The sequence below is a fragment of the Diprion similis genome, chromosome 2, assembly GCF_021155765.1.
Source record: "Diprion similis isolate iyDipSimi1 chromosome 2, iyDipSimi1.1, whole genome shotgun sequence".
NCBI classification, from domain to species: domain Eukaryota; kingdom Metazoa; phylum Arthropoda; class Insecta; order Hymenoptera; family Diprionidae; genus Diprion; species Diprion similis.
In genome coordinates, this window is record NC_060106.1 from 11,711,490 (window position 1) to 11,736,734 (window position 25,245).

General features: G+C 46.6%; 1 protein-coding gene across 4 annotated transcripts; it reads right to left on the minus strand.

The window, feature by feature from the left end:
• Positions 1 to 546: 546 nt before the first annotated feature.
• On the minus strand, positions 547 to 9,199 carry LOC124415970 (protein jim lovell). 4 transcript variants are annotated; one of them, XM_046896742.1, is made up of 3 exons: positions 9,080 to 9,199; positions 4,766 to 5,108; positions 547 to 3,656 (listed from the first exon to the last, which is right to left on the minus strand). In XM_046896742.1, exons 2-3 carry the CDS (start codon positions 4,954 to 4,956, stop codon positions 1,829 to 1,831), a joined length of 2,019 nt encoding a protein of 672 aa, XP_046752698.1. In that variant the 5' UTR covers positions 4,957 to 5,108; positions 9,080 to 9,199; the 3' UTR covers positions 547 to 1,828. The 4 variants fall into 4 exon arrangements, with proteins under 4 accessions (XP_046752698.1, XP_046752697.1, XP_046752699.1 ...); XM_046896741.1 differs by lacking the exon at positions 9,080 to 9,199 and adding an exon at positions 8,793 to 9,023; XM_046896743.1 differs by lacking the exon at positions 9,080 to 9,199 and adding an exon at positions 8,310 to 8,341.
• Positions 9,200 to 25,245: the final 16,046 nt, after the last annotated feature.

Consider the following 25,245-nt stretch of genomic DNA (forward strand, 5'->3'; position numbering starts at 1 on the left):
GTTACTTTTACAATATAATTATTATCAGTACACTCTGTATTTCTCGTTTCTTGGTTGTTTTTTTACTTTTTGCTTTTGTTTGTTGTCTGATTTCGTATTGTGTCTGTACTTTTTTTCCCTTTTTGCGTTCAATAACGAGGATTTTTACTTTCGCAAAGGCGCGTTTAAGTATCCCTTATACGAATTATTATTACTATTATTACTATTATTATTATTATTATTATTATTATTATTATTATTATTATTATTATTATTATTATTATTATTATTATTATTATTATTATTATTATTATTATTATTATTATTATTATTATTATTATTATTATTATTATTATTATTATTATTATTATTATTATTATTATTATTATTATTATTATTATTATTATTATTAATATTAATATTATTATTATTATCATTATCATTACTAATATTACTAACGCTATTATTATTATTATTATTATTATTATTATTATTATTATTATTATTATTATTATTATTATTATTATTATTATTATTATTATTATTGTTATTATTATTAGAATTATTATTATTATTATTATCTTATTACTTGCTGTTTTGTGTTTTCTTTTCTTTTTGTGATACGAATTCGCGGATCAAACTCGAAGTCACGAGCAAGGACAGAGGACAGTGACGTGATTGTTTCAAGTTTAATGCGATATGTAAAAATTGTTGGGGTTAGATATACGCTTCGAATTTGATCTGCAATTTCACGAATATTGCGATGCGAAAAAAATTGTATTTCCTTGGTGATCTTGTTTGTAGATTTGACAAACCTGTTACTGGTGAATTGAAATTAACTTGGATGGCGCTTCGCGGATACCGTCTCAGGGTAGCGTGGCGCACTCCGTTTCGAATATTTTTTTCCCTTTCTTTTAGTTTCACCGATAATTTAATACAGTACTATTTGGTATAATCGCTCAAGGTAGCAGGAACTGTTCATAGTGGTGCTGTGAAACTGCGATCATCGGACGAATAACCAGTTCGCGTTTATGTCAATCTAACCAATTAAGGTACATCAATAATTTGAGTATATAATTGAATAGTTGAAGATGTTAAATTTGCAGTAAAGAGATTTTAACGCACGCAATGGCGACGAGCGCATTTATAGCCGGGAATTGTTTAATAACCTTAAGAGAAATATCAACGCGACACTGGATGACTTTCGTCCTTTGGAATTGACTTACTGATCTCGCATGATAATACATACACAGTGTATATACATGCATACGGGAAAAGTAAGTAAAACACTATAGAATGATCGTCGATATTAAAGCCGAAGAATAACACAGCGAGATGTGGTCTTGCGAGTAGTAATGCATATTATACGCGTATTGTAAATGTAAGTAAGTAAGTAAGTATGTAAGTAAGTAAGTAAGTAATATTACAGCTTTGTATAGTGAGAAACTTGCGTCGTTTCAAAGAGGGAAGTAAGCACCGCATTATCGCAGTTTGAACCACCACTCGTTGATGAGGGGGTGGGGGGGTAGGGGGTCAGTCTTTGTGTGAAGAGCATTCTGTTATTACAATGATGGGCGAGTGTTTCCGTTTCTTTTTTTGTCTTGTTTTTAACATGTTCACAATATCCTATATGTATATATATATATGTGTGTATATATATATATATACACACACACACATAGATTGTATTATATATGTATATGTATATATGCATACAACTCTTGTTTTCTACATACGTGCAGCGTCAAAGTCTCGTTTATATCAACTGGCTACTCCTACCGCTCCCCCGTCGAACTCCGAGGACCCTTTCGAAGCGTAGCGTCGCTCCATTCCTGTTCCCGTTCCGTTCCTAGTCGGATCCGTTCTGCTGAAGCAGGGCAGTGGGTGGCTGCGTCGATTGCACCAAGGAGTCGTGGGCGACTGGTGAGGGGCTCCTGCTCCGGGGGTTCGCGTCGCTGCTGCCGCCCCCGGCGCTCGGTGGCGGGGGTTCGTAGGCCTTCTGTTCGCTGGGGGGCAGTAGATGGACCATGCTTACTGGGACCGGAAAAGCCGCCCCGAAGTCGGGGAAGAAGCCCTGGGGAAGATTGCCGCCGAGAAGGGGATGCGAGAAGGCCGCCTCGTCGCCCGGGTGCGGGAGGCCCGCCAGGGCGTGGGGCATCTGCGAGGGCGGCTGGGCCGCCTTGACGTTGTTGTTCAGGGAGTTCATCACCTCGCCGGTCGTCGACCCCGTGCAGTCCCTCCTCAGCTGTTCGAGCTTGAGGCTCTTCCCGTACTTCCCCCTGACGTACATCAGCAGGCTGTTGTACGGGATGCCGAATATCCGGCTGGCCTGCGAGGTGGTCATCTTCTTGTTCCAGACGTGCTGCAGCGCCTCGGTCAACTCCGCGTTCGTCCATGACCTCGGAGGGCCGCCGCGAGGCGCGCTGTGCTGGCCCTTTGGCCGCCCGACCGGAAGTCGTCCGTGGTCGCTCCACCGCCTCGGACCTTCGCCGTCGCCTCGGTGCTTCTTCGACTTCTTCACCGGGTGGTGTCCCAGGCTCGCGCCCCCGAACAAACCGTGAAGCGTTTCCGGTTTGAAGCTGTCGTGAAGATCGGCCAGCAACGAGCCCCGGTCCAGTCCGCTTCCGGGGGGAAAGAGGCTCCCGGCACCCCCCAGAGGCCCCGCACCGTCCATCGGGAAAACGGCGACGGACCGCCTCGACGTCAGCGGCGAATCCTGCTGCTGAAAGGGATGCGATCTGCTGTGAGGACTTCCCTCTCGGGGGTGGTGGGGTAGCTGGTTCTGCGGATGACTGGGCAGCCACTGAGCCGCGAGCTGGCCCAGGCTAGTCAGGTACTCGCTGTGGTGATGCGGCGGTGTGAGCGAAAGCCCCGACATCCCGGGGAGGCTGCCCGCCGGAAAATCCTGGAGGGATCCGTCGGGGTGAAGACTGGTACCGGTGAGAGGAGAGCCGCGGGGACTGCTCGCCGTCTCGCTTTCCGTCTTTATCACGTGATCGCCGGGGGCGGGTGACGTCGACCTCTTCATCGATAGGTTCTCGGCCATGTCTTCTTGCTGTTGTTGCTGCTGTTGCTGTTGCTGTTGGTTGTTCTGGCTCTGCTGCAGTCCCGCGGGCTGCTGCTGACTGCTAAGGTTCAGGCCGCCGGCCGGGGGCGGACTCGGTGTCGGGTTCGTATGGGGGCGGCTAAGATCCTGGGGAAGGAGCTCCCCCGATCTTCTTCTCGGGCGAGCTTGCTTCCTCCGCGGCATCAGCGGCGAGCCGCAAGAGTCCCTCAGCTCTCTAAGGGAGAAGCTGAGGTGGCCCATGTGCGGCAATCTGTTCTCTCGGTGGTCCCGGTGGTGGTAGAGGTCTCGGGGTGGCGCCGGACTCTCCGACGCGTTGTCGTCGTCCTCCGGTGTTCCTTGGGCGCCTTCCGGCGTCGATGGCTCGCCGAGGAGGAGGTCCGTCGTCGGTGTTTCGGGCGGGCTCGCGAGTCGCGGTTCGGACGACGCCAAGCCCCGCACTTGAAGACTCTCGGCGGCTCGCATGAGGCCCGGAAGCTCCTCACGGCCGACGCGGACCTCGCCACGGTACATGAAATCCACAAGCGCGGCCACTTCTCGCCCGGGGAAATCCTTCAGGACTATAACCGGGTGCTTGCAGGGGTGCTCCGCGAATATCCGCTCAAAGAACGGGCTGCAATATTTCAAAAAAAAAAATTTTTTCTGTTTTCTTTCGCTTTTTTTTTTTTTTGCTACTAAGCTGCCGTGTTTTTGAGCTTGCGGTAAATTCGACGACTCCTCGCTAGTCTAATCGGATACTGGAAAAATCTCTTAAGCCGACAAATTCTGTGAATTACTGTGCGCGACGGTGCAAATAATTTTTATTACGCAGTCGCACTGCACTGATAAATATGCCATTTGTCTTATAGGGTACGTCATTGTTCGCACAACAACGGAACAATGTCTACAAAATAAAACCAGTATTTGGTAAAAGCAGAAATTTTCTATTTGCCCTACAGTTTGTTCAACCGTAAAGAGTTCCAGCACCGTTCTTGCCAACAAGTTTTTAAATGTAATAACGTTTTTTAAGACACAGATTAAACATCAGTTGAATCAAGTAAATCGGCGATCACTGGCGGCTAGATAAATATTTAGTCGCTGGAGTTGAACATTAATAGGTTCAATCGTTGCTATATTGACTTCAAAAAATTTTCAGTTAATATTCAGCTGCAGAGACTAAATCCTTTATACTCGGACACCCGTGATCGTGCATTTAGTCGATTGAACCGATTAATTATTTTTCTCCGTCAAAGAACCGTGCGAACTTGAAGGTTTTCTCGTTGTGTTCTCCTACTAACGAATATCTTGTATTTAGTGTATAGAATTAACAAACTTTCATTGCTGACAAGCTTACTCTTAAAAAAATAACCAAAAAATTACGCATCTATCCTTGTTACAGTTTCAGATCTTTCCAATGATAAGTGTAATCGTAATAAAAATATAACTTATTACAGATCGAGTCGGATAAGCTTTGATTTTAACCCATCCTATCTTCACCGGTATTACTATTAACGTACCACAGTAACGTTGATTTGAAAATGAGCCGAAAAAAACGACAACACTTCAAAATGGTGTGACTCTACGCAAGCCTATAGATCATTGAGTAAGAAAAACCTTCTCTCGTCATGTTTAACGCGATTATTTTAGTGGTTTTCTCTCGTAATTTGTGATTGTCAGTTTTGGTACACCTGAACCCCGACGCAGGAGCTCCAACGAAGCGATAATTTCGAGGATGTTTCTTACCTGCACGCGCTGAGGACGACTTTGTGGGCCCTGAGGCTCGTCTCCGCGCAGACCAAGGTGACGTCGACGAGCGTTTCCGCGTGAAGGAGGGCCTCGAATGCCTGCAGGATGTGCGCCTGATGATTGTTCCACCTCAACGAGTAGTGGGACTGGAGGCCCATCTCGTCAGGACTCTCCGCGGCGCTGGACATCTTTCCTCTTCGTCGTCGGCACGGAGCGTCGCGAAGCCACCGTTTCCCCTTCCTTGTCGCCTTCACACCTCGTCTTATTCTTTCTGATTTTTTTGCCTCTCTTCCATATATGCGGGCACGATCCGTCCTCACTGCTGCATCGGACGCCGTTTCTAAAAAAATAAGAAATTGAAATGTAAATCACCCCATCATGACTCGTTTTTTAAAAACAATTTTTCCTTTCTCTCCTCCGTTACAACTTATCCCATACCGTTTTACCGTTTTACGTTAAATATCTTGTTTCTCATTTTACATGATTCGCGATCGATCGACAATGGCATTTGACCTATTTCGCGGATTTGTGAACAATGATGCAGATGCGGCTCGAAGTCGGGACTTACTCTTCTTAGAATCCAAACTTACCATTATATCAACGGTGATGGTATGAATAGCAATGTTGGAATATCAAGGCGAAGGATTCGAGCGGTGCGGCTCCCGGAGTCAGGGGCAACAAACGGTTCAGCGACGGAATAATTTTGTGCGGTGCGATTGAGTAATAAACAAGCATGTCAAAAATCGTGTCTGACTAATCCGTTCATGCTAAACGTTCCCATGGTCACGATCCACGTAGGAAATGCGTTGATAATTGAAGAAGTCTTCGCGGTTAGGGAAAAACGGAACAAATATTTATTCCCCAGCTGGAAACGGTCGTAAATATAGTTGCGGGTAGATTTAACTAGGAGAAAAGTTCGATCCCGTTCAAACGATCGGTCCTCACTAACGCTTCTCATCGTCAGACCATAATGAGATACGGTGTTATGTAGAATTGATTGACGATGCAGTATTAAAGATTTTATCGTCGGAATCAACGAATCAGCGTTTACCTACTGCACTTTCTAAGCCGGTACAATTGATTCTTGCTTTTCACTCATCGGTGAAATGGACCGAAAAAGAATACCGCAAGTCACGAGTCTATTAAAAGTTTGAAAAAATTTCATCGATTATTGCCGCTATGAGCCGTACGATCGAATATATCCGATGGCAAAGGCAAACGTGTGATGTGTAACATACTGCCAGGATTGATAAGGACGCTTGGATGATCAGCAAGAAAACTCGTCGAGCTGAATTTTAACTGAACGTCGTATTATCTCGAGCTAGTTCCTTTCGTCGGTCTTCGTTTCTTCGACGGTTCTTCTGTCAAACGCAGAGATTTATCTTCTAGGTTCCACAGATTGGGATTTATACGTACGCAATCAGCCTTGAAATTGACAATTAAAACAAACTTTCATAGAAATCTTTACTTTCTACGAAGTTAACGAGTTATTTTTACGATCTACATCCGACTTTGTGATCGGCAATAACACGCATGTGGTTCTGTAGCAGGTCACGATTCAATTGGACTTTTCGTGTAACGTGATGCGTGAACGGATTACACGAAAGCGACAGACAATCCGGCGACGTGATGTATCTGCTATCTCGAATTCCCCCTCTGGCAAGCACAAGGTATGCCTATTTTTGTTTACCGGTGTAGGTATAACGTCGCTCCGACGACAAACGGCAACGTGCCAGCCAGGCGTCGACGCGCCGTCGTAGCGCCGCCCAAAATTTCCCGCGAAGTTTACTGTCAATCTCACGTGCTCCGCGGTGTATGAAAGCTTTGAGGAGCAGGAACAGCCGCAGGTCTAATAATATTAATTAAAAAATTAGGTACACGAGCTAACAGAGCTGTGGTTTACACTTTTTGGGATCATTTTTATTCTTTTTTTTTTTTTAATTGGTTAACCGGAGAACCGGTGACTCGTGAGTAGTCAGTTTTTCACGCAAATTTTGTTCCACGAATAATAAACATTCTACGCTATTTCGGAGCGATAAGCGTTGCAAGGGCACAACAGATTCGATGCTTGTGTTATGTTGTGGATTAGCCAATAATGCGCATATGTGTCGAGAATCTATAGATTTCGTGTGTGTCTGTAGACAATGGGTAAGATAAACATATACGAAGAGGAAGCAATTGACAATCTTGAAGTTTCGAACGCGTTACGAGTTGAGTGAAGACTTGTCAAGTTTGAAACAAACCTCATACGCGTCTCGTTTTTGAGTGAGAAAGTTTTGGTACACGTTTGAAACGAAATTAACTGCAGACACACGTACACACGGAGCGTTGAAACTCTCTGCTTGTTAGAACTGAAATAATAATTCTATACTGAAATTGTGTGGATATAAAGGCGATGCGCGGATCGCGAATCAGACTGGCAGAATATCTCATATCGCAATATAATTGTAGTAAAAGAGGCGTACGTAGTAGGCAGGGGTAGCTGCTCGTCACGAACAAAAGACAACTGAACTTTGTTGACCCGTGCAAGCCTTGTCGAGAAACTGTTGAAAAGTTTGAAAACACCTTGAACTTTGCCGTGAATTCTTTGACACCGAGGGCGGGAGTCGCGCAAGAAGATCGCGTAGAATTTTATGGTTTTGCGGTTGCAATAACCGATCGGATTGAGAATCAAGAAGAAATCCAACAATAATCACTTACAAAATTTAACACAACGCTGAACGCTGATCCGTTTTCACACAATCAGCGGGAACCGCGTTTAAATATCGGTCGTTATTATGTTACATTATGTCACTGCAGGATCGAACAGCGTTACGATACGTCGTGTTGTGAAAAATCAGCTGTCACCTGCACTGTTCACCCACAAGATTACATATTGGAACGAGCACTTTGCCGATCGACAACAAAAACAACCGCAAACATCAACAACAACAAGAACATCGCCGTCAACTTCTAAGCATGCGTTTCAGCAGCCCGGCGTAAATTATTCGTTTGAACAAGAATTAAAAACAGATATCGCCGAGGTGTTAATAATAATATTAAAAATGAAACTTGAACAATATTAAGTTATCACTGTTTTCATGTATACATGTTTTTTTTTCTCTCTTCCCTGATACGCTAATGCAGCGATTAATCACGCGGTTACGTTGAATTTATTTTCTGTTTTTCTTTGATCAATCGCGAATCGCTTCGTTCTTGCACTGAACACAACAACGTGGGACCACCGGCCGGTGTATCCAACCACGGCGAGGGTGAAGGAGGCAGAGGGGTACGTGGGTTGTCGAGAGGGGGGGGGGGAGGTTGTCAAAAGTGCGGGGGACGGGGATGGGGGAGAGGGGGGTGGGGGTGGGGGTGGGTCAACAAACAACTTGGAGTAAAACGTCCGGCGTTGGTAACACTTGGCACATATCGACGGTCGGTTTTTTACGAAGGAACGTGTACGGCGCGAGGTATTTAAAAAGGCTGGTGAACAAGTAAGGCAGAACTGCAACTTTGCAACGTGTGTCGTCGACTTGGGGGGCGCCCTCTGTGATAGACGTACCGTGACTCTTGTTTGCGTGCGTTGTGGCGGCGTCGGCGACGGCCGATGAGTGAATGCGCCGTGAGGTTCGGCGCCTCTTCCAAGACCCCCACCCTCGCCCCCCTCCCTTACGACCCCTCCGCTCAAATCCACCCCCAGAGCGCCCTTCCAGTACGCGGGCCGCGGCCAACGTACGTGCCGTACTACCCTTCCACTCTCCAAACCGACCCCTACTCGCCCTCGGCCGCCCGCAGGACAGGGATGGATGACGCCACGCACGAGGTGTCCCGCCGTCGCGAAAACCCCGCGCCTGCGCTCGTCTTCGACGAGAACCCCGAATAACACCGCGCGATCGCTGATTTCGGCGCGAGTATCGTGTTTTTGATTTTTACTTTGCACCGTCGATCGGGGGACGATCGGGGACTCTGCAGGGGGCGGTTTGCGGAAGGGGTGCCTACCACGGGGCCGTATTATCTGAGATATATGATAAATTTGTTATTCTACTTTTTTGGTCAATGGCATCCACGGCGAGGGAGTCTCGAGGTGAGCTCCAAACTGGCGCGATATCCTAGCACAGCATGCTTACTCCTCTTATGATTGAGATTTTACACAGGTTGTGCACACATCGTCATTATCATCATCATCATCATCATTATCATCATCATCATTATCACCAACACTCGTGACAAACTTTGTTTTATATACTATGTTAGGTGCAATTCGTTAGACACTTGGAATTTGAGATATAGGTATATATTATATGTATGTCTTCTGTCATACGATGTGGATACCTCAGATCGTAATAGTCTTGATACGTGAATCGCACCTGACCATCCGCTCTTCCGACTCACGTTGTGCCGTCATGCCCGATTTCATAACTATTCTCGTTCATCGATAGTTTTTTTTTCTTTTTCTTTCTTTTCTTTCTTTTCTTTCCCTATATATATTTATTTTGTCGAGTGTTTTGAGAAGAGCACATGTCACCACCGATCAACGTCACACTGTCGTACTTCACGTCTTGGACGCTTTTGTAATTCCTATCCTTGTCACTCACTGTACAAACTCACACTTCATTGGTCACGTGCACATGGAGCCTGGCCGTGTCTCGATACGGCATAATAATGCTGTGGGGGCTAAAACTCGTTACTTGGGGGATCGGAGCGAGCGGTGAAACGACTGTTATTATACACGAGCGGCACTTGGAACGGTCGCGATATGACTGCCTCCTCAGGCTCGCCTCTGGAAGTGGAGGAACTGAGGAAGTGACGAGGGGTCCCACCTCCATGGCTACCTCCACCGGGGTACCTGCCCACCGACCGGGCCCTCTCCCCACCAGATGTGGCAATCCTCGTGCCCGCGTGTAGATCGGTTGGTAGAATGGTCGGCAGAGAATGGTAGGTAGGTGGCAGCTATAGGTGGAACGTAGGTGGAACGCGGCCGGACAATCGTCTCCTCCTCCTCCTCCTCCTCCCCCTCCTCCTCCTCTCCCTATCCCTCCCCCTCACCCCATCCCCCCCGCCTTTTTTCTCCTTCCTTTTCCATATCCTCCTCCTTTTCTTCTTCTTCTTCTTCTTCTTCTTCTTCTTCTTCTTCTTCTTCATCTTCCTCAGGAGTGTCTTCCTGGATTCCGGTTGGCGCGTTGCAGGTACAACAGTAACGCGTGCGAAACGACGATTCTGCAGTTTGCACTGCACTCTTGAGGTCAGGTTTACCTGCTTCTGCCACCCTGCAGCCACCCTCAATACCAGGAAGGATAACCTTCCCCGCACCTGTGGCCATGTAGCTGAAAGGCCGCTGTCCCTTTTGTTAATTTTAATTTTACAAGATGCAAAGCAGCTGTGTGAATTTATATAAAGTGCACTTGAACAGGTTATATGCTGTTGCAACGAATTTTCCAGAAACATTTTGCGATACGGTTGAATAATACGTTCTCACCGAGAGTCGTGATCTGAGATGAATCATTTCAGCGGTATGACACGGTTTTGAACTACCGATATCTATATGATTTTAACATTAATTCGCTATTCCGCCTCGATCTTAGTCCAAGAGTATATAACCCACGCAAGTTTTAATAGAAATTATTACGGTCGATTTCAACAGGTGCTCCATTCGCAACAATTACCACCAGTGATTTAGCAAAAGCTGTGTTGAAGCTCAGCAGGAACTCTCCGAGGTGATGATGGCGGATGCAGGACGGTGCAAACTGTCCATGCGATGCATGAAAAGAGAAACTTGTAATACACAACGGTGAGATAGTATAAATACAATTACTCGAGCTGCGCGATTTTTACTATTAGAAACGATTATCCGCGGCTAAAAAAAAATATCGGCTTTTAGATCGGTTGTATCTATAATCGTACATTATACCTATTTAGTCAGCAGTGACTAGAAACACCTGTCGATTTACCGGATGAAAGAATATTTGTACATTTAATCCGGACATAATCACACCACCGTCCCGCGGCTTCAAAAGAGTAGAAATTATCAGGGTGCTGACGGAATTCTTCTGCATGACATAGGTAACATGGCGGTGTCAAAGGGTGGGAGAGTAAGAGAGAGAAGAGAGCAAAAACGGACCTGATCAGCCGTCGCACAATCACCTGTTTGACACCTGAGCGCCCGCAAGTGGTTTCGAAAACTTGCAGGGGTTCTCCCCCCCCCCCCCCCCCCGCCCCCCGACCATCAATTCCTCGGCGAAGGAACCCCCGGTAGGTGCGGAACAGAGCCGAGCGCCTAGTGGCACCGGATCCGTGGCTATCTGGCCAGCCACCCCAGTGCCAGCAGAGGTTCTCATCGGGACAACGAAATGTGCACATGCGGGATCGGGCGTAATGTAGGCGCGCACAACCCCGTCGTTTGCTAGAAGAGTGAAGAGTGAAGCCCGCCTATGGATGTATTTTTTAATTATTGATTTTAATGACGAGGGGGGCAGCTGCCAACGCCATCTTGGATGCTGGGCGGAGTAAGACGCGTCCCCTCTCACTCGTCTCTTTCTCTCTTTCTCTCCTTCTCCCTCTCTCGTTAACTCTCCGCACTCTCTCGCCTCTTCTTTCACTCCGGATGCACGACATCTCTCTCTCTCTTTCTCTCTTTTCTCTCTTTATCTCTTTCTCTCTCGCTTACTCCCTCGCTCTTTATTCCCCTTCCAAACGACTCTTCACCCTCTTTCTCTCTTACGCCGAGAGATAGACAGATGATAATTAAGAAAGCGACGCGACGAACCACCGAGCGTCGCGACGCCGTTGCTTCGAGAGGATGCTGCCTTCTTTCATACATCTCCGTTTGTTAACGCGACTGTTCGGTTTTTCCTTCAAGTTCACCCGCATCTTATGAACAACTGGCACCGGTATGTACTCTTAAAAATTCATCGAGAACTTCTTTTCACCCGCCGATCTTACTACAGATAGATATGACATTCAAATAATCAAGGGGAATCTTTTCCTCATATCGGAATCTTCACTCCGATCAACCTATACACCGCACGATTTCAACTAAACTTCTGACCAATTACCGATCCGGGAACTGCGACGCTGGCGCCCATTAGACGAAGGAAGACGAGCCAGCGCCGCCAGAAGAGAAACTGAAAAGGAAGGAAAAGGGTCTCCAGCTCGAAAAGAACAAAAAAGAAAAAGTTGAGCCGCAGGAGCTGTCTTGGGTGCAAAATGTAAGGACCGGATGGTCGCAAAGACCGTACAGTGTCTCAGAATTCTTGTCTTAGAGGTCGTACACTTGGTGCAAATCACCTTTACTTTCCACCATAGCCATCGCGAAACGATTGACGCGATGCTAATTTTACAAAATTCCAACCAGCGAAAATTTCACAAAAATATATAGTATATCCCCTGTCGAATATTATACCCTCCACAATAGATGATATGGAATCCAAATATGATCCATACCTGCAGTCAAGGTGTCACTTAACGAAGAAGCACATGCAATATCTATCGACTCAGCCATTGTCTCGGAGGTTAATTTATACCCGTGCAAGCTGTATAAACGTACGAGTATTTTTGTAGGGGAGGAAGGCTAGACGTCAGTGTAATTTGTGCGAGATACAGGTCGACTCGCCCTGCGAACAATACACCGTCTTTCTGTAGTTTTGTCTTTCTTTGGCAAGTTTCGGGACTCTCGCCCAGGTAGGTATGCGTGCCCGTACAGTTAGCCCCAGCGGGGTGCCTGCCTGCACGTAGGTATATAATACCCTGCTCGTGCATGGGTCACGCGGTGTATTTGTTCGGTCAGCACCGCCAACTCCTTGAAAGTCCTTTGGCGTAGCGAAGGAATTAATTACGATAGGCGAACGCGGAGGGTAGAACCCGCCAACCCCCCGTTGGGAGAGCGAAGCAAACTGACGGAAGGAAGAGAGAGGGTGGAATGAGGGAGGGAAAGATGGGGAGAGAGAGAGAGAGGGTTAGCTATACCGTCATTTCCACGTGCGTGCGTAACTCGGATCGGCATGTGGAATAGGCGACGCACTTTTTACCCGAAATCCTTCTACACCCAGACTTTCGACGTTGGTGATAATCGTTCGAAACCGGGTTGAGAATCACGCAAAGGGAAGACTGAAAGGTATGAAATTCCGTGTAGGTACATCTTAAAGGTGACACAGTCGGCGGACGGTGAAATACAACGCGAGTCGTTTTTATATGGAGATGAAAATTGGAGGTGAGGAGGTTGAACAAGTTTTATCTTCAAACCGAGTTAGAAATCGATCGATGCTTGGGGGGATTTGCCTCTGGCAATGATCTGCAGCAGTTCAGGTTGTACATAGTATATCTTATATTACGATATTACACGTATAATTAGGTAAAACACCGCCAGAGGTGTGACGCTGTCGGTTTAATCTGCACGATGAATTTAGTACAAATTTTATGATCACATTGTGCAGATGAGCGGTTACTTTGACCATCGGCGGAAATCGCGCCGTTTCATTCGGTTCTGGCGGATTGAATAGGAGATGTACTACAATAATATACGGGATGAATGTATCAGGATCGAGGAATTTATCGATACCTCGATTACGGCATCCTCCAGAACGCGATCTTGCAAATGACACGATGATTCCCATCGCAATTAATTTTCTTCATAATAAAATTCACCCCTTGTTCGGAGCTGAGCTGTGAGTGAACTCGTTCTTTCCGCGGAGTCCAAGAGATTTGAGGGAACGACGAGGCTTCGAGAGTCCCCGAGTCGTCATCTCCGGATGTAATCATCCCGAAGGACTCCTCGATACTTCGGGGGCTCGCCGCAAGGCCCCGCGGAACCCTGTCGAGAATTAATTAGCATCGTTCTCCGCGGGGGGCATCAACGCCGTCGACGCCGCTTAGGCCGGTGCTGAGTCACCTGGAGGTGATGGAACCAGAGTCCTCCGTACACTTCTGTATGCCACGAGGCCCAGCATCCTCCTCCTATCACGAGACGCTATCCTGGCCTCCGCGGCTGGGCGTGTGAACTCGCATCAACCGCCGTCAAAGGACTCCAAATCGTGTTTGATGTCGTACGTACAAGGTGTGCCGGTCACTTCGAACCGGGGGCCGGAATCGTCGTTCTGGTTCTTTACGATTGAGACGTTGGGAAAATATGTAATTTACCTATCGAAGTAAGACCGAATTAAGAGCGTCGTTAGGCACGGCCCTACGGTTCCGACGCTCATCCGCCGTCCATTCCCAGAAGCTAAATACGAGCGATTTCGAATTTCGGTCAGGAACGCTCTCATTTAGTCCCCGCTAAATTTGCATTTCTCCAAAAGGGTTTCCTTCGATCGAGTATATAAGATCTGAGGAATTTGCCTTATAACTGTATTCTTGAAACAAAGAGGGCTAATCTGACGCGTGCAGAAATCAGCTCGCAGCCGACTTTAATCGCCATACTTTTACTCCGGTTTCTGATTTTATTTTTGTTGTATTGTCTGCGTGTGTGTGTTTTTTTTTTTCTTTCGTTTCCCTGCACAATTATGTTACTACAATCCAAGTTTTGAAATATTCGTTACTTTTGTTCAGTTTCCGTTGAACGTGAATGTAATAATAATAACTGAAAATCGTGTAATTGACAATACAGCGAATTCGCAAATTCTACGGAGAAACGATTTGGAAACTCTGTAATCCCTACTTCGTGGAATTTCCTTATTCACGAACTTATGGAAACTCATACACCACGGCTTATAATACGATATTGACACCTGGCACCGAGGATCAATAAATCACACATAATCGTAAATAAATCTTGAGCCGAATTACTTGGATCCCGATTAGTAAAATAGGCAAATACGTTCCTTGAAAATTATCGGGTCAAGCTGAAGACATATGTCAGATTCAAATCAATATCGCTGAAAACCGTAATCACGTGTGTGATAAAAAATGGTTCGCTGCGAGGTATGTGGAAAGCTAATGAAGCGGCAATGAACCGGAGATCGGAAACCGCTGCATCCTCCCCTGATGAAACGAACCGAATCGCTGGTCTGCCGATGATGCGTTGTTTCCAGTTCCCACAGGATGGAGGAACGTCGTAGCCACTGGACGAGGTGAAGATCAAGTCAGTCTCACTGCGTCCTCTCGTCTTGATCTTCTCTATTCTCGGCAAAGTTTTCCGTCTCTCTCTTTCTCTCACTCTCTCTATCTCTCTCCCTCTTTCCTGTTCTTTCTTTCCTCTGCCGCTTATCCTGGCAAAAAGAAGCGGGAGGAAGAGGGTCGGCGGCAGTGAATTGAGAGCCAGGAGAAGAAATAAAACGAAATCAGATCAGAGCGGAATCCGCGTGGTCCGGCAATTACTGACGGCCGGCCACGATCGCGTCACTCGGTCCTTCGCTCGTCCCGTTCATCCTGCAGGACTGTCCCTGCCGGGATAGCCAGCCGTGACATCCGCGTGTGTGACGGCGATATACGAAAACATTGAGGCTTGATCGGACGTGTTCTGTAGGCAGTCCGCATTTGTCCGTGGCAACTGATCCGGCTGATATCTCTTCCCAGGATTCGACTCCAGCAGCTTTCCCCTATTTTCTTCGTCTTTTCTCTGCCCTTGTTCTTCTTCTTCTTCTTTTTCTTCTCCTCTCCTTCTTCTTCTTATTCTCCAAGGTACAGTTAGAATCGCGGAAGAAATGACCAGCCTCTATCAGCGAAGGATGCTGAGGGTCGCTTGACGTGGCTTTCGCACTCTGATGAACCCGCGGTAGTCGAGTCATTCAGGAACTCACCAGGTCATATCTGAATCCGCAAACGCGTGCAGTAAAATAAATTTTTCTTGCAGAAAAAAAATATGTGTTCAAATGCTAAAAATTATAAGAACACAATGAATTATAGACATACAACTGGAGCTGTCGTCTTTTGGTTTGAGTGAAATTCTCATCACGCGTTATAATTGCATCTCGTAAATTGTCACACTTTCGTCTTAAAAACAAGATCACTTACAACTAGTTATCGAGATGTGAAATACAGCGAGTCTCAGACGTCAACCCATTCGAACGAAAAAAGAGAAAAAAATCATCCGAGATCCCGATTCTAATACTGGCAAATATACTGGTCGACAATCAGATGATCCTAACCGGGTGGGATGTAACAGACGGTAAGATTTTAATGCCGAGTATTCATAGCTATAAGCGTCGATCTAGTCTGACATGGCGCGGGGCTATTCGCCTATCGCGAAGGCGTGATCTAAGTTTTCTTATTTAATTATCTCAACGAGATGACTTAATGAGATGCCCGGAGCCGATACTGAGCCCGCAGAGGTGCGAGAAACCGTTCTACGGAGGCTGGAGCACGCGTTCCTTATCGTTCTCGCCTTCGAAATTATTTCTCGTCGCATGCCGTAATAAGTCGTATCTTATACCTATACAGTAGAACGTGAATGTCCGTTTCAGACCGACTGCACTCTCTCGATACAGTGAAAAATTGCTCTGAGCTCAGGAAGCCGGGATACTTTTAGCCTGCGGTTTAGAAAATTCAAAAATTGCGAAACGGACAGATTACGCGACGATAATTTTTCCTCGTTAATGATTATTTTGCAGAAAGTTTGTCTGCGAGAAGTCAAGAGTCGGCGGGGTCGGAACTCTAAGTTTTCTGTTAGATAAATAAAGTTGAATCAACCCGCCAAAAAGGATGTGATATCTCGGTTTACAATTTTGATTATATTTGTTTTTGAAAAAAATCTCCCTGTGATCCTAATATTTTTTATTTCAATTAGGATATACATTATATTCATTTTCTATTACAGACAATTTTTTATACACGCTTGATGCACGATTGGATTCCGGATAAAACCTATAAAACCAATCCAGATGAAATGGGAATAGAAAGTCAAATGTTTGGTGCACAAATACACCATAAAACTTTACCAACAACTTCGAATTTCTGATGTACATACTTTATCGTAGGGGAAAAAATAGGCCATAATTCGAAATTAATATACTTGTATATAGCTTAAATGCCCGCAAGATAATTAAAGAGATGACTTAAATTTGTAGAAACTCTAAGTATGCCACTTGTTTGGTCAGATGTACTCTCTTTTATTCTCAGCAACAGCGTGATCGGCAACTTCCCGGAATCTGCAGTAGTTCCCATATTTTACGATAAAAAAGTTGTAATCCATCCGTTTGGTTATGTATAATAATTGCCGTAATTCAAGTGGACGCAGTCTCGGTGTCGTCATAGAGCACACCTCGTTAAAATAATTCTAACCTATACACATAGTTAGGCAATCGTATCGTTGAATAACCGGCGGATAGTCGTTAACGAACATTGAATTAGCATTTGACTCGTCTGAAATTATGCCGAACAGCTCAGGACCTCCAGCGCACGACTCTTTCCCTCGTAGGATGCGAGAGATGGATCATGATTGGTAACGGTGACCGAAATATCGATGCAGCTTGTAGTCGGTGTGTGCAATTAACCAGGATCACCGCAAGGCTTCGGCTTGCGTAAGTCTAAACGCGGAAAAGGCACGGAACAAGCATTTAAACGTGAAGCGTCCTGCAACGAGAAAACCTGGCAAACTGCACGGAGAGACGTAACTCCGGCGGTAAAAGAAAGTTGGCAGCGACAGCGAATCGTTGGCGATAATTATGGATCGGGCTGGAGATGTGGGTACCTGCGTAAGTAAAGCAAGCAAGCAAGCAAGCAAGCAAGCAAGCGCGGGGATGAACGAGTGCGAGAGGGACAAGGGGGAGGGGGGAGAGGGAGGCTTGGGTGAGAAAAGAGAGACGGAGTGATCGAGAGCTCGACGAGAGGGGTGCCCGAGGGAGGGATGAGACAAAGAGTGCGAGAGAGAGTGAGAGAGAAGGGGTGGGGGGGGGGGGGGCGGTAGAGGGAGAGGGAGAGGACCTCTGAGCGCGCAATAAGAAGGACGAAGAAGAACGTGGAAGGAACGCGTCACGTTTTCTTAAAACACGTCGCCTCTCCGCTTCCTCCACCCCCTCCCCCCTCCACCCCCTCACCACGGGCCGCGCAGCTTCGCGTTGATGAGTCGAGGCAAGCAAGAAGATGTGGAGAGGAAACGAGGGTTCCGCCTTGCGGGGGTTGAGGGTGGAGAAGGGGGTGGAATTAATGCACGCACCGGGCCACGCACCGGAACGCCGCGAACCCCTTACGCCAGTCAGCCTACTTCGTTATACGACAAGTATAAGAGCAGAGCACAGAGAGTTTTATTGATCGCCTGGCAAAAACTCAGGAACCCTCATTTCGTGCTACGTGCCCCCCTCCCCCACCCTTCCGCCCTTCCGTCCTTCCGCCCCGTCCGACCCCCCCGGCGAAAGAAGTGGGCTGCCGCTGCCGCTGCCTCTGATAATCTTTTACACTTAAGACAGCAACCCTTTCCCTTTCTGGCTCCCCTACCCTCGGGAGTGTCTTCTTCCTCGGCGGGAGGCCAACCAAACTGGATGGAAGGGGGCGCGAGGCGATCGAGGTTCGGGGCTCGACGAACATCTCTGCACTTCCGTGGACCCGAGGCTGATCTCCCTGAAATATCGCAATCACTTCCGCCCATCTGTGAAGCCTTTTTAATTCTCATCACAGTATGAATGCTCTCTCGTTGCACTTGACTGTAGTATTTCGTATCTAGATTTTATTCTCGCTGAACTTTCCACTTTCGACCATGCAATTTATAGCTCGATTAATCATTCCTGGATTGAGTAAGCCAATTTCATTGTTCCCGAGGTCGATCGGTTGATACAATGGTTTTACAGTAAAAATAACTGACCTCGGATCGGCTGACCAAACAATGCTGTTACCACTAAAAGTGGACTCTTTTTACTTTCATGATCTATATGGATTAGAATCAGTTACTGGGATTGCTAGGAAAGTCGGAAAGGGTTCGGAAATCTTGGTGGTATTTAAGCGCGAGAAGTGCGTGGAATTTGAAAGTAAATGTAGAATAAACTTTGGCCGCAGTAGATACGGTTAGTTAAGATGAGTCCAATGAGCTGCGTAACGTGATTATTAAAATTTAATCATCTTTTTCGTTCTTCCAGGATGTTGTCACGTCCCTCTTCCTCGGTGTCCAAGAAATTTGACTGTCCCTTAATTTAGTACCGTAATAAATATACTTCCCTAGTTGAGTTTTTGTTCATTCCTCCAGGTTATTCAAGCGACCACAGAGCTACCAGCCGGAATATCATTATATCAGTTGCCAACATAGGCTGCTTTTCACTTTTCCTTCACTAAAATCAAGAGCTCGCGACGAGAAAGGTTTTCATGCCAACAAGTCAAAATTCAAACATGATACAAATTGTGATTCACTGTAAATTGCAGATTTTAAATTGTGCAAGGTGAGGGTGACGAGTCGACAACCACGCGGAAGTTCTATAGGCTGCAGGTAAAACGACAGAGAAATCTCTCGTGTGTTGATGCGATGGGGTTTCTTTTTCCCGCGCGTCGTTCGGGATTTTTCCGTTTTTTTTTTTTCACTAGCCAGGGAAGTCTTTCGTCTATTGTTTCATGGACCTTTCATTTCGAGCGGAGATACGTGCGGTTCCGGGAAATGTATACCGTGAAGACACGGGCGGAAATTTGTTCGTACGATTCGAGCGGCCGCAGTCAGAAATGGATGGAGAAAAAATCTCGGAGGAAGCAATTGACGTGGTGGTTTCGGGGGTGAGCGAGCTCCGAGTCAGCCTCCATTATTCCATTAGCTCCTCAGAAATGTTGTCGATTTTGGTAAATTACGGGAATTGGAATATGCGAATGATACGCGATGAATATGAAAAAGGGCAAGACAGGGTTGACTAAGTTTCTTCCCCTCGGCTTGGCTACCGGCTGTTCCACGTCGACGAATCAATTGTTCTCTCCTTCTCCATTCTCATTCCCCTCCCCCGAACTCCCTCCTGCATCGTTCATGCATCGTTGTACATAACGTCAGAATGCAAATAATAAAAACAACAAATTCATTTCGGTTCGCGAATTTCGACCGCCTGCGGCTTCTGCGGAGAACCTCGATAGGTATATAAGTCCCTTCGCGATAAGCTTATAAATACAACATCTTTCGTAACGCCACGCCGGCTCATTAATGAGCTTTCGATAAATCCAACGATCCTAACAAGCGGATCAAGAATCTAGGCGTAGGTATAAGACAGACACATCTTTTAGAAAGCTGCCCAGGCTTTATTCGTCTGTGAAATTTGAAAAAGGTTGAATTTCGCGCGTCGCAAGTTTTGGAAAAAAATTTCATTTCAAAGTATGAAGAATCTGTCAAAAAGCTTTCGTACGAGTCGGGAACAACGGATTGGCGGGTTGACAGAGCTTTTTAAAAACGCATTCCTCCAACGTTCCGCTCCCAAGAGCCTCGACCGATTTAGAAGAAACACGATACCCACCCCACCCATAAATTGGCTCAGTATAGAAGCCCGTCCAACAAACTTGGTTGTAATATTATAGTTTCACCGTTGGCTGTAGGTACGCGTGAAATAAAAAAGACGTATCATTATTGTGCGAATGGGTGTGATTGAGACGAACGCATAAAACGTCCACCCCGTATCTGGAAGAGTGAAAAAGGCGACGGCTTGACGCGTGGTGTACACATTGTCATACGCTACTCTTGATCTCCTTCGTTGTATGTGTGTAATAATACATACAATAACCATAACAACAACAACAACAATTAGAATCGCGGTACACAATCATAGTAATGGCCGCAGTAAGGAACGGCTAGACGTTCGCCGGTGACGAGAGGACGAGACCGAGACCGAGACCGAGGACGAGGACGAGGACGAGGACGAGAAGAGTCCGTCGCGTAGGTCCCGCTCGGCGGGTTCTGGAATATTCTAATAAGCAAAATTTTCGCTTTTGTATTTAAGAAAAGGGAAAGAAGTGCTGGTGCTGTGCTCCGCGAGCTTCAAGCCTGCGTGCAGGGGTTGGGGGTCTTATTGTCTCAGAAGGGTGGCTGCTGGCGGCCGGAGGGGTCGGGGGCGGGGGCGGGGGTTGAAGAGAGGCGGGAAAAGAGAGAAGGAGGCAACGCGAAGGAATGAGAAGAGGAGCCGAAGAAAGAGAAAAGGAGTCGCGGGCGGTCGAGGGAGGTTGGCGAGTGGGCGGCGGGGGGCGGAGGGGGAAGGGGGGGGGGGGTGGTAAGACGCTGCATGAAGGGTTGGAAATGTAGATAGAATTTCTTCATTTCGCGTCCCCTCTCGCCCTCTCGCGCTCGCCGCGGCCCCGGCGTCGCCTCCTCTCGCTCGCTCGCTCGCCTTCCGCCTCACCCCGCTCATTTCCCCATCCCCGCCATTCTTTCTCTTAAGACTCCGCGGCAGAGGAATCGTTAAAATCTGGCCGCCCCCCTTCCTGAACTCGGCTCCCGGCCGCCGTCGCCCCAACCCTTGAACGCCGCTCACTCACTACTTACTTTCTCGCGCGCGAGGGGGGCGGAGGGGCCGGAGGAACACCCCCAACCCCCCGGACCCCGGGGGTGGCAATCACCCATTAATCAAGGGGATGCGTGCACAGCCTTTGTACACGCCTTTTCAAACTCGATTGCCCGCGAGAGAGAGAGAGAGAGGAGAAAAAGAGAGAGGACTTCCAAATGCCTCTCATACGCATACCTTACGCAATGTTATACATGTGTCGTGAACCCTCTTATTCCTCTTCTTCTTTTCTCTTTTTTATTATATTTTCGGCATCCACCGCTCTCAGCGTCTGATTTCAAACAACGTTTTTCTTCTCTCCGGTTGCATAAAATTTCTATACCGCTTTTGCGATTTCTCGGTTCACTAATTTCCGGCTAACTATAATTGTGGCAAGTATTAGCCGGTGATCGAATAGCGACAAGATCGAGGGAAACAGACGTGAAGGAGGAAGACAGAGCGATCAGGACTAGGGGGGCGAGAGAATATTTGAAACACGAGAAAAACTAGAGCAGTCAAACGCGCTAGTGAACAGATCGACAACTTACCGTTTGAACACGCAGTTTCTGTAGATTATACTAATTTTCAGTCGCACATCAATTTAGCTGCTTCGCGTGAAAAAAGAAGGAAAATAAAAAGAAGTCGCGAGATCCCGGTCGACGATGAATAATGCATAATAAACCCGGCCAATTAATGCTGATCAATGCTTCCTATCGAAGCAATTAGGCCTCCCATACAAGTGTTGCCGAATAGGTGATACACAAACCCCGGTTTACAATTGAGTGTTATGCCATATACGAGGATGAAATCGTAGAAATAATGCCACGTCATTTTCTCCGTGTATATGTATATGTATAGGTACACCTATCCTATGTATAATACAAAGTCTGCGTACACCTCTGCGATGCACCTATCGCGTAAAAATTTTTCATTTACGAGAAGTTGTTCCTTGATAATTGAACCCCCCGACACCGAGGGGTTGGGAAAAAAATTTGCAAGGGCACGAAGCGTGGCAACGCGGGAGATGAAACGAACTGTATACACATGCGACGTTAGAACCGGGGCGTTGGTATTCCAACGGACTCACCCTCGTCGCTGCGTGAAAAATATGTAAAGTATTGATTGCGTTTTATAATTACTTGGGAGCCGGGCCGCGTCTTAGCTCCCCTGCCCCAGAGGAAGGGGGACGCGTGTGCGTGTGTGCGCTCGTGTGCGTCCGTGCGTGCGTCTGGCGATGCTGCGTATGGAGCAGCGCGGGTGGGACGAAGACGGGGATAACCGAGCCGGTCGAGAGGGAGGAGGACGAGGGTGAGGGTGACGGCGAAGAGAGGGTTCGGAGGAAAGTCCGGGGTGATGGAAAAAGAAGGAGGACGGAGGAAGAAGATGAAGAAGAAGAAGAAGAAGAAGAAGAACGACACGGAGAGAAGGAGGAGGCGGATAACCGGGGAAATACGTGTGTCTGCATCGCTTCGGATCAGCCGAAAAAACCGTACGAGTGCAACCGAAATATTTCTAACTTCTTTTGCAGAACCGGCGATAATTTTTCGAAAAAGTTATCGAACCGTACCTCGTGGGTTTACTATATCGGTAAAAATTGTCTTTCGACAAAATTTTCAATTCAAACATTTTTACATACAATGTAAGCATTGTAAGTTGAGAATCGTAATTGTTCCGGAAAAAAAAATATCGTCTTCAATTTCGCTCCGTAAGATATACTTACGAGAAAATATGGGTGTATCTAGTATTCAAGGAGCTGTATTATTATTTCGTGCTTTTATTCTATTTTGCCGTTTCGACGGTTTTCCTAAATTCAGAATCACGTTCGCCAGACAAGTGATCAATGATTATATTAATCCGGGATATTGCCATCGAGAAAAAGCGAATCATCATACCAACACGCGTCGCGCCAATGTAAAAGCTTTGATTATACGCGAAGGAGAGCGAGTAGAAACAATCCGATATTGCCGCACACGCTAAGTTCCATCACACCGGTAAATCGAATAAAATAATCTAAGAACTTGAAGCTTGATTGCGTATTCCGGTCAATCGATTGACCGCTAATATTTTTTTTCCATGAAAATTCTTTTTACCGCGTTTTTAACTGCGGTGATGTTTTTTTACCCCTTCTTCTCCATATACCACTGATCTTCCGTCTCAACTTTGCTCCCGTAACGCCGGCGCATGGGAAACTATAGGATGTGTCAGCGTCTCCTAACAGTTATCACAACGTCGCGCTAACGTGACTTTTAGTTTCGCATCAACCCCCTACTTCATTGCTGAACCGTTAAAAAATACGCAAATAGTTTCCCGCGTTATGCAGTCTTCTTATATGCAGTTCAATTTTTATGCATTGTTCAATTATTGTTTTTGATATTCCGTTGCGGATAAATTCATTACACACATAGGACAATATTGCATTGGTATGATTATTGTATTAACGACGATGAACGCGGTCAATCGCATACATCGTTCAAATCTCACTAATAGCGATGAAAAAGCATTGAATTGTAACCGATAAAAGGGGAAGAAAAAAATTAAATACAAAAAGCAAAAAAAAAAGGAATAAAGTATCTACAGAAAAGGAAAAAAATGAGAGAAAAAATGTTTCTTAATTATAATAATAACCGAGGGGAAGCATTAAGGCGGAGGGGGTAGATCCGCTAAGTCAAAAGCGGCGGACGGGGAGAGGAGGTGGGAGGGGGGGGGGAGGGGGTGTCGAGTCAAGTATTTCCCGAATATACGATTTGTGCTTATACATTTGCGTAAATCTCGCTTTCATCGTGTATTATTATACACGCGCATTTGCTAAAGAGTGCTGCTCGAAAAAAAGAAAGAAACCACGAAGAAATAATTCATACTAAATTCGTTTTTTTTTTTTTTTTTTATTTACTCAAACCAAAGGACGGTTCGAGGATTTTTGAATAATTTCAAACGACCGTCGTGTTCTCAGTTATAAGGCACGATTCAGACCCGATCCACGATATGCATACGGCATAAACGTAATCCATGCACGAAAGACAAATGAGTCTTATACCCCTTCGGGGAGGGTTGCCAGGGTGCAGGCTTTGCGGGCGTATCAGATAGGTACGGCAGACACGATGCAGAAGTGCAGAAACGCACGCGACACATGCAGCAGCGCCACGTGCGCATACATCTCTCTGTCTGTATATAAATTATACAAACGGCCTAATCTCGCGGAAAATAATATTTAGAACGAGTATGCGATTTTGAAAGCTGAGAGAAATAAAATAATTGCGACGTTCGTTAATCGATCGGATTAAAATGATTTGATTTTCGTTAAAAATTTTCAAAATATAGCGTACAAATCGCACTGCCCACCTACGGTCGAGCATATATATGCGTAAGGGAAGTTTTTGCAACCGGCGACACGCATGTGACGTATAGATATATGTAGGCAGGTAGAATACACGAGTAACGCTGCGTCGACGGGATATCCTAACTCTCGGATGTCGTAGACACCTACACGTACGTACAAACATAGAACCGGCGTTTATATATAATACACCTAAGGGAAGCAGCAGCTCCGATCGTGCCGTGTGGACGATTGACGCATACACGAAGAGACGGGATACGTGCAGGATGCAAACACACGGCGCTGGCGCGGCAATCACACGAACTCACACACCCACCCCCTAAATGTGTATACGTGTACTTATATACATATAAATGTGCATGCGCATGTATTGTACGTGTGTACCCGGGGGTGTTAGGGAGAGACGAGGAGACGAAGGTGGAGGAGGAGGAGGAGGAGGAGGAGGAGGACGGGCAAAGACACACGGACTCACACAAGCGCGGGGGGTGGGTGCCTCGAAAACACACGTAAGGGTTTTCTCCGTTTCTTACGAAGGTACGGATGGTGGGGGTGCGGGGTGGAGGGGGGGGGGGGGGGGTTCCAAGGGGGCGGAGGCGGGGAGTGAGAGATGGGGTGGCCCGCCGCGCCGGTGGCGAGAGGGGTAGAGAAAGCGCTCTCTGCCTAGAAGTTGCGCCCAGCATTTTAATCGATTTCATTTGCGCGCATGTGAGAGTGAGCCGCGTTATACCCGAGAGTAAGAAGGACGGAGAAAACCGAGGGGCCAAGGGACCGAGATAAAGAGAGTTGGGTAGAGAGTGGAAAAGAGAGCC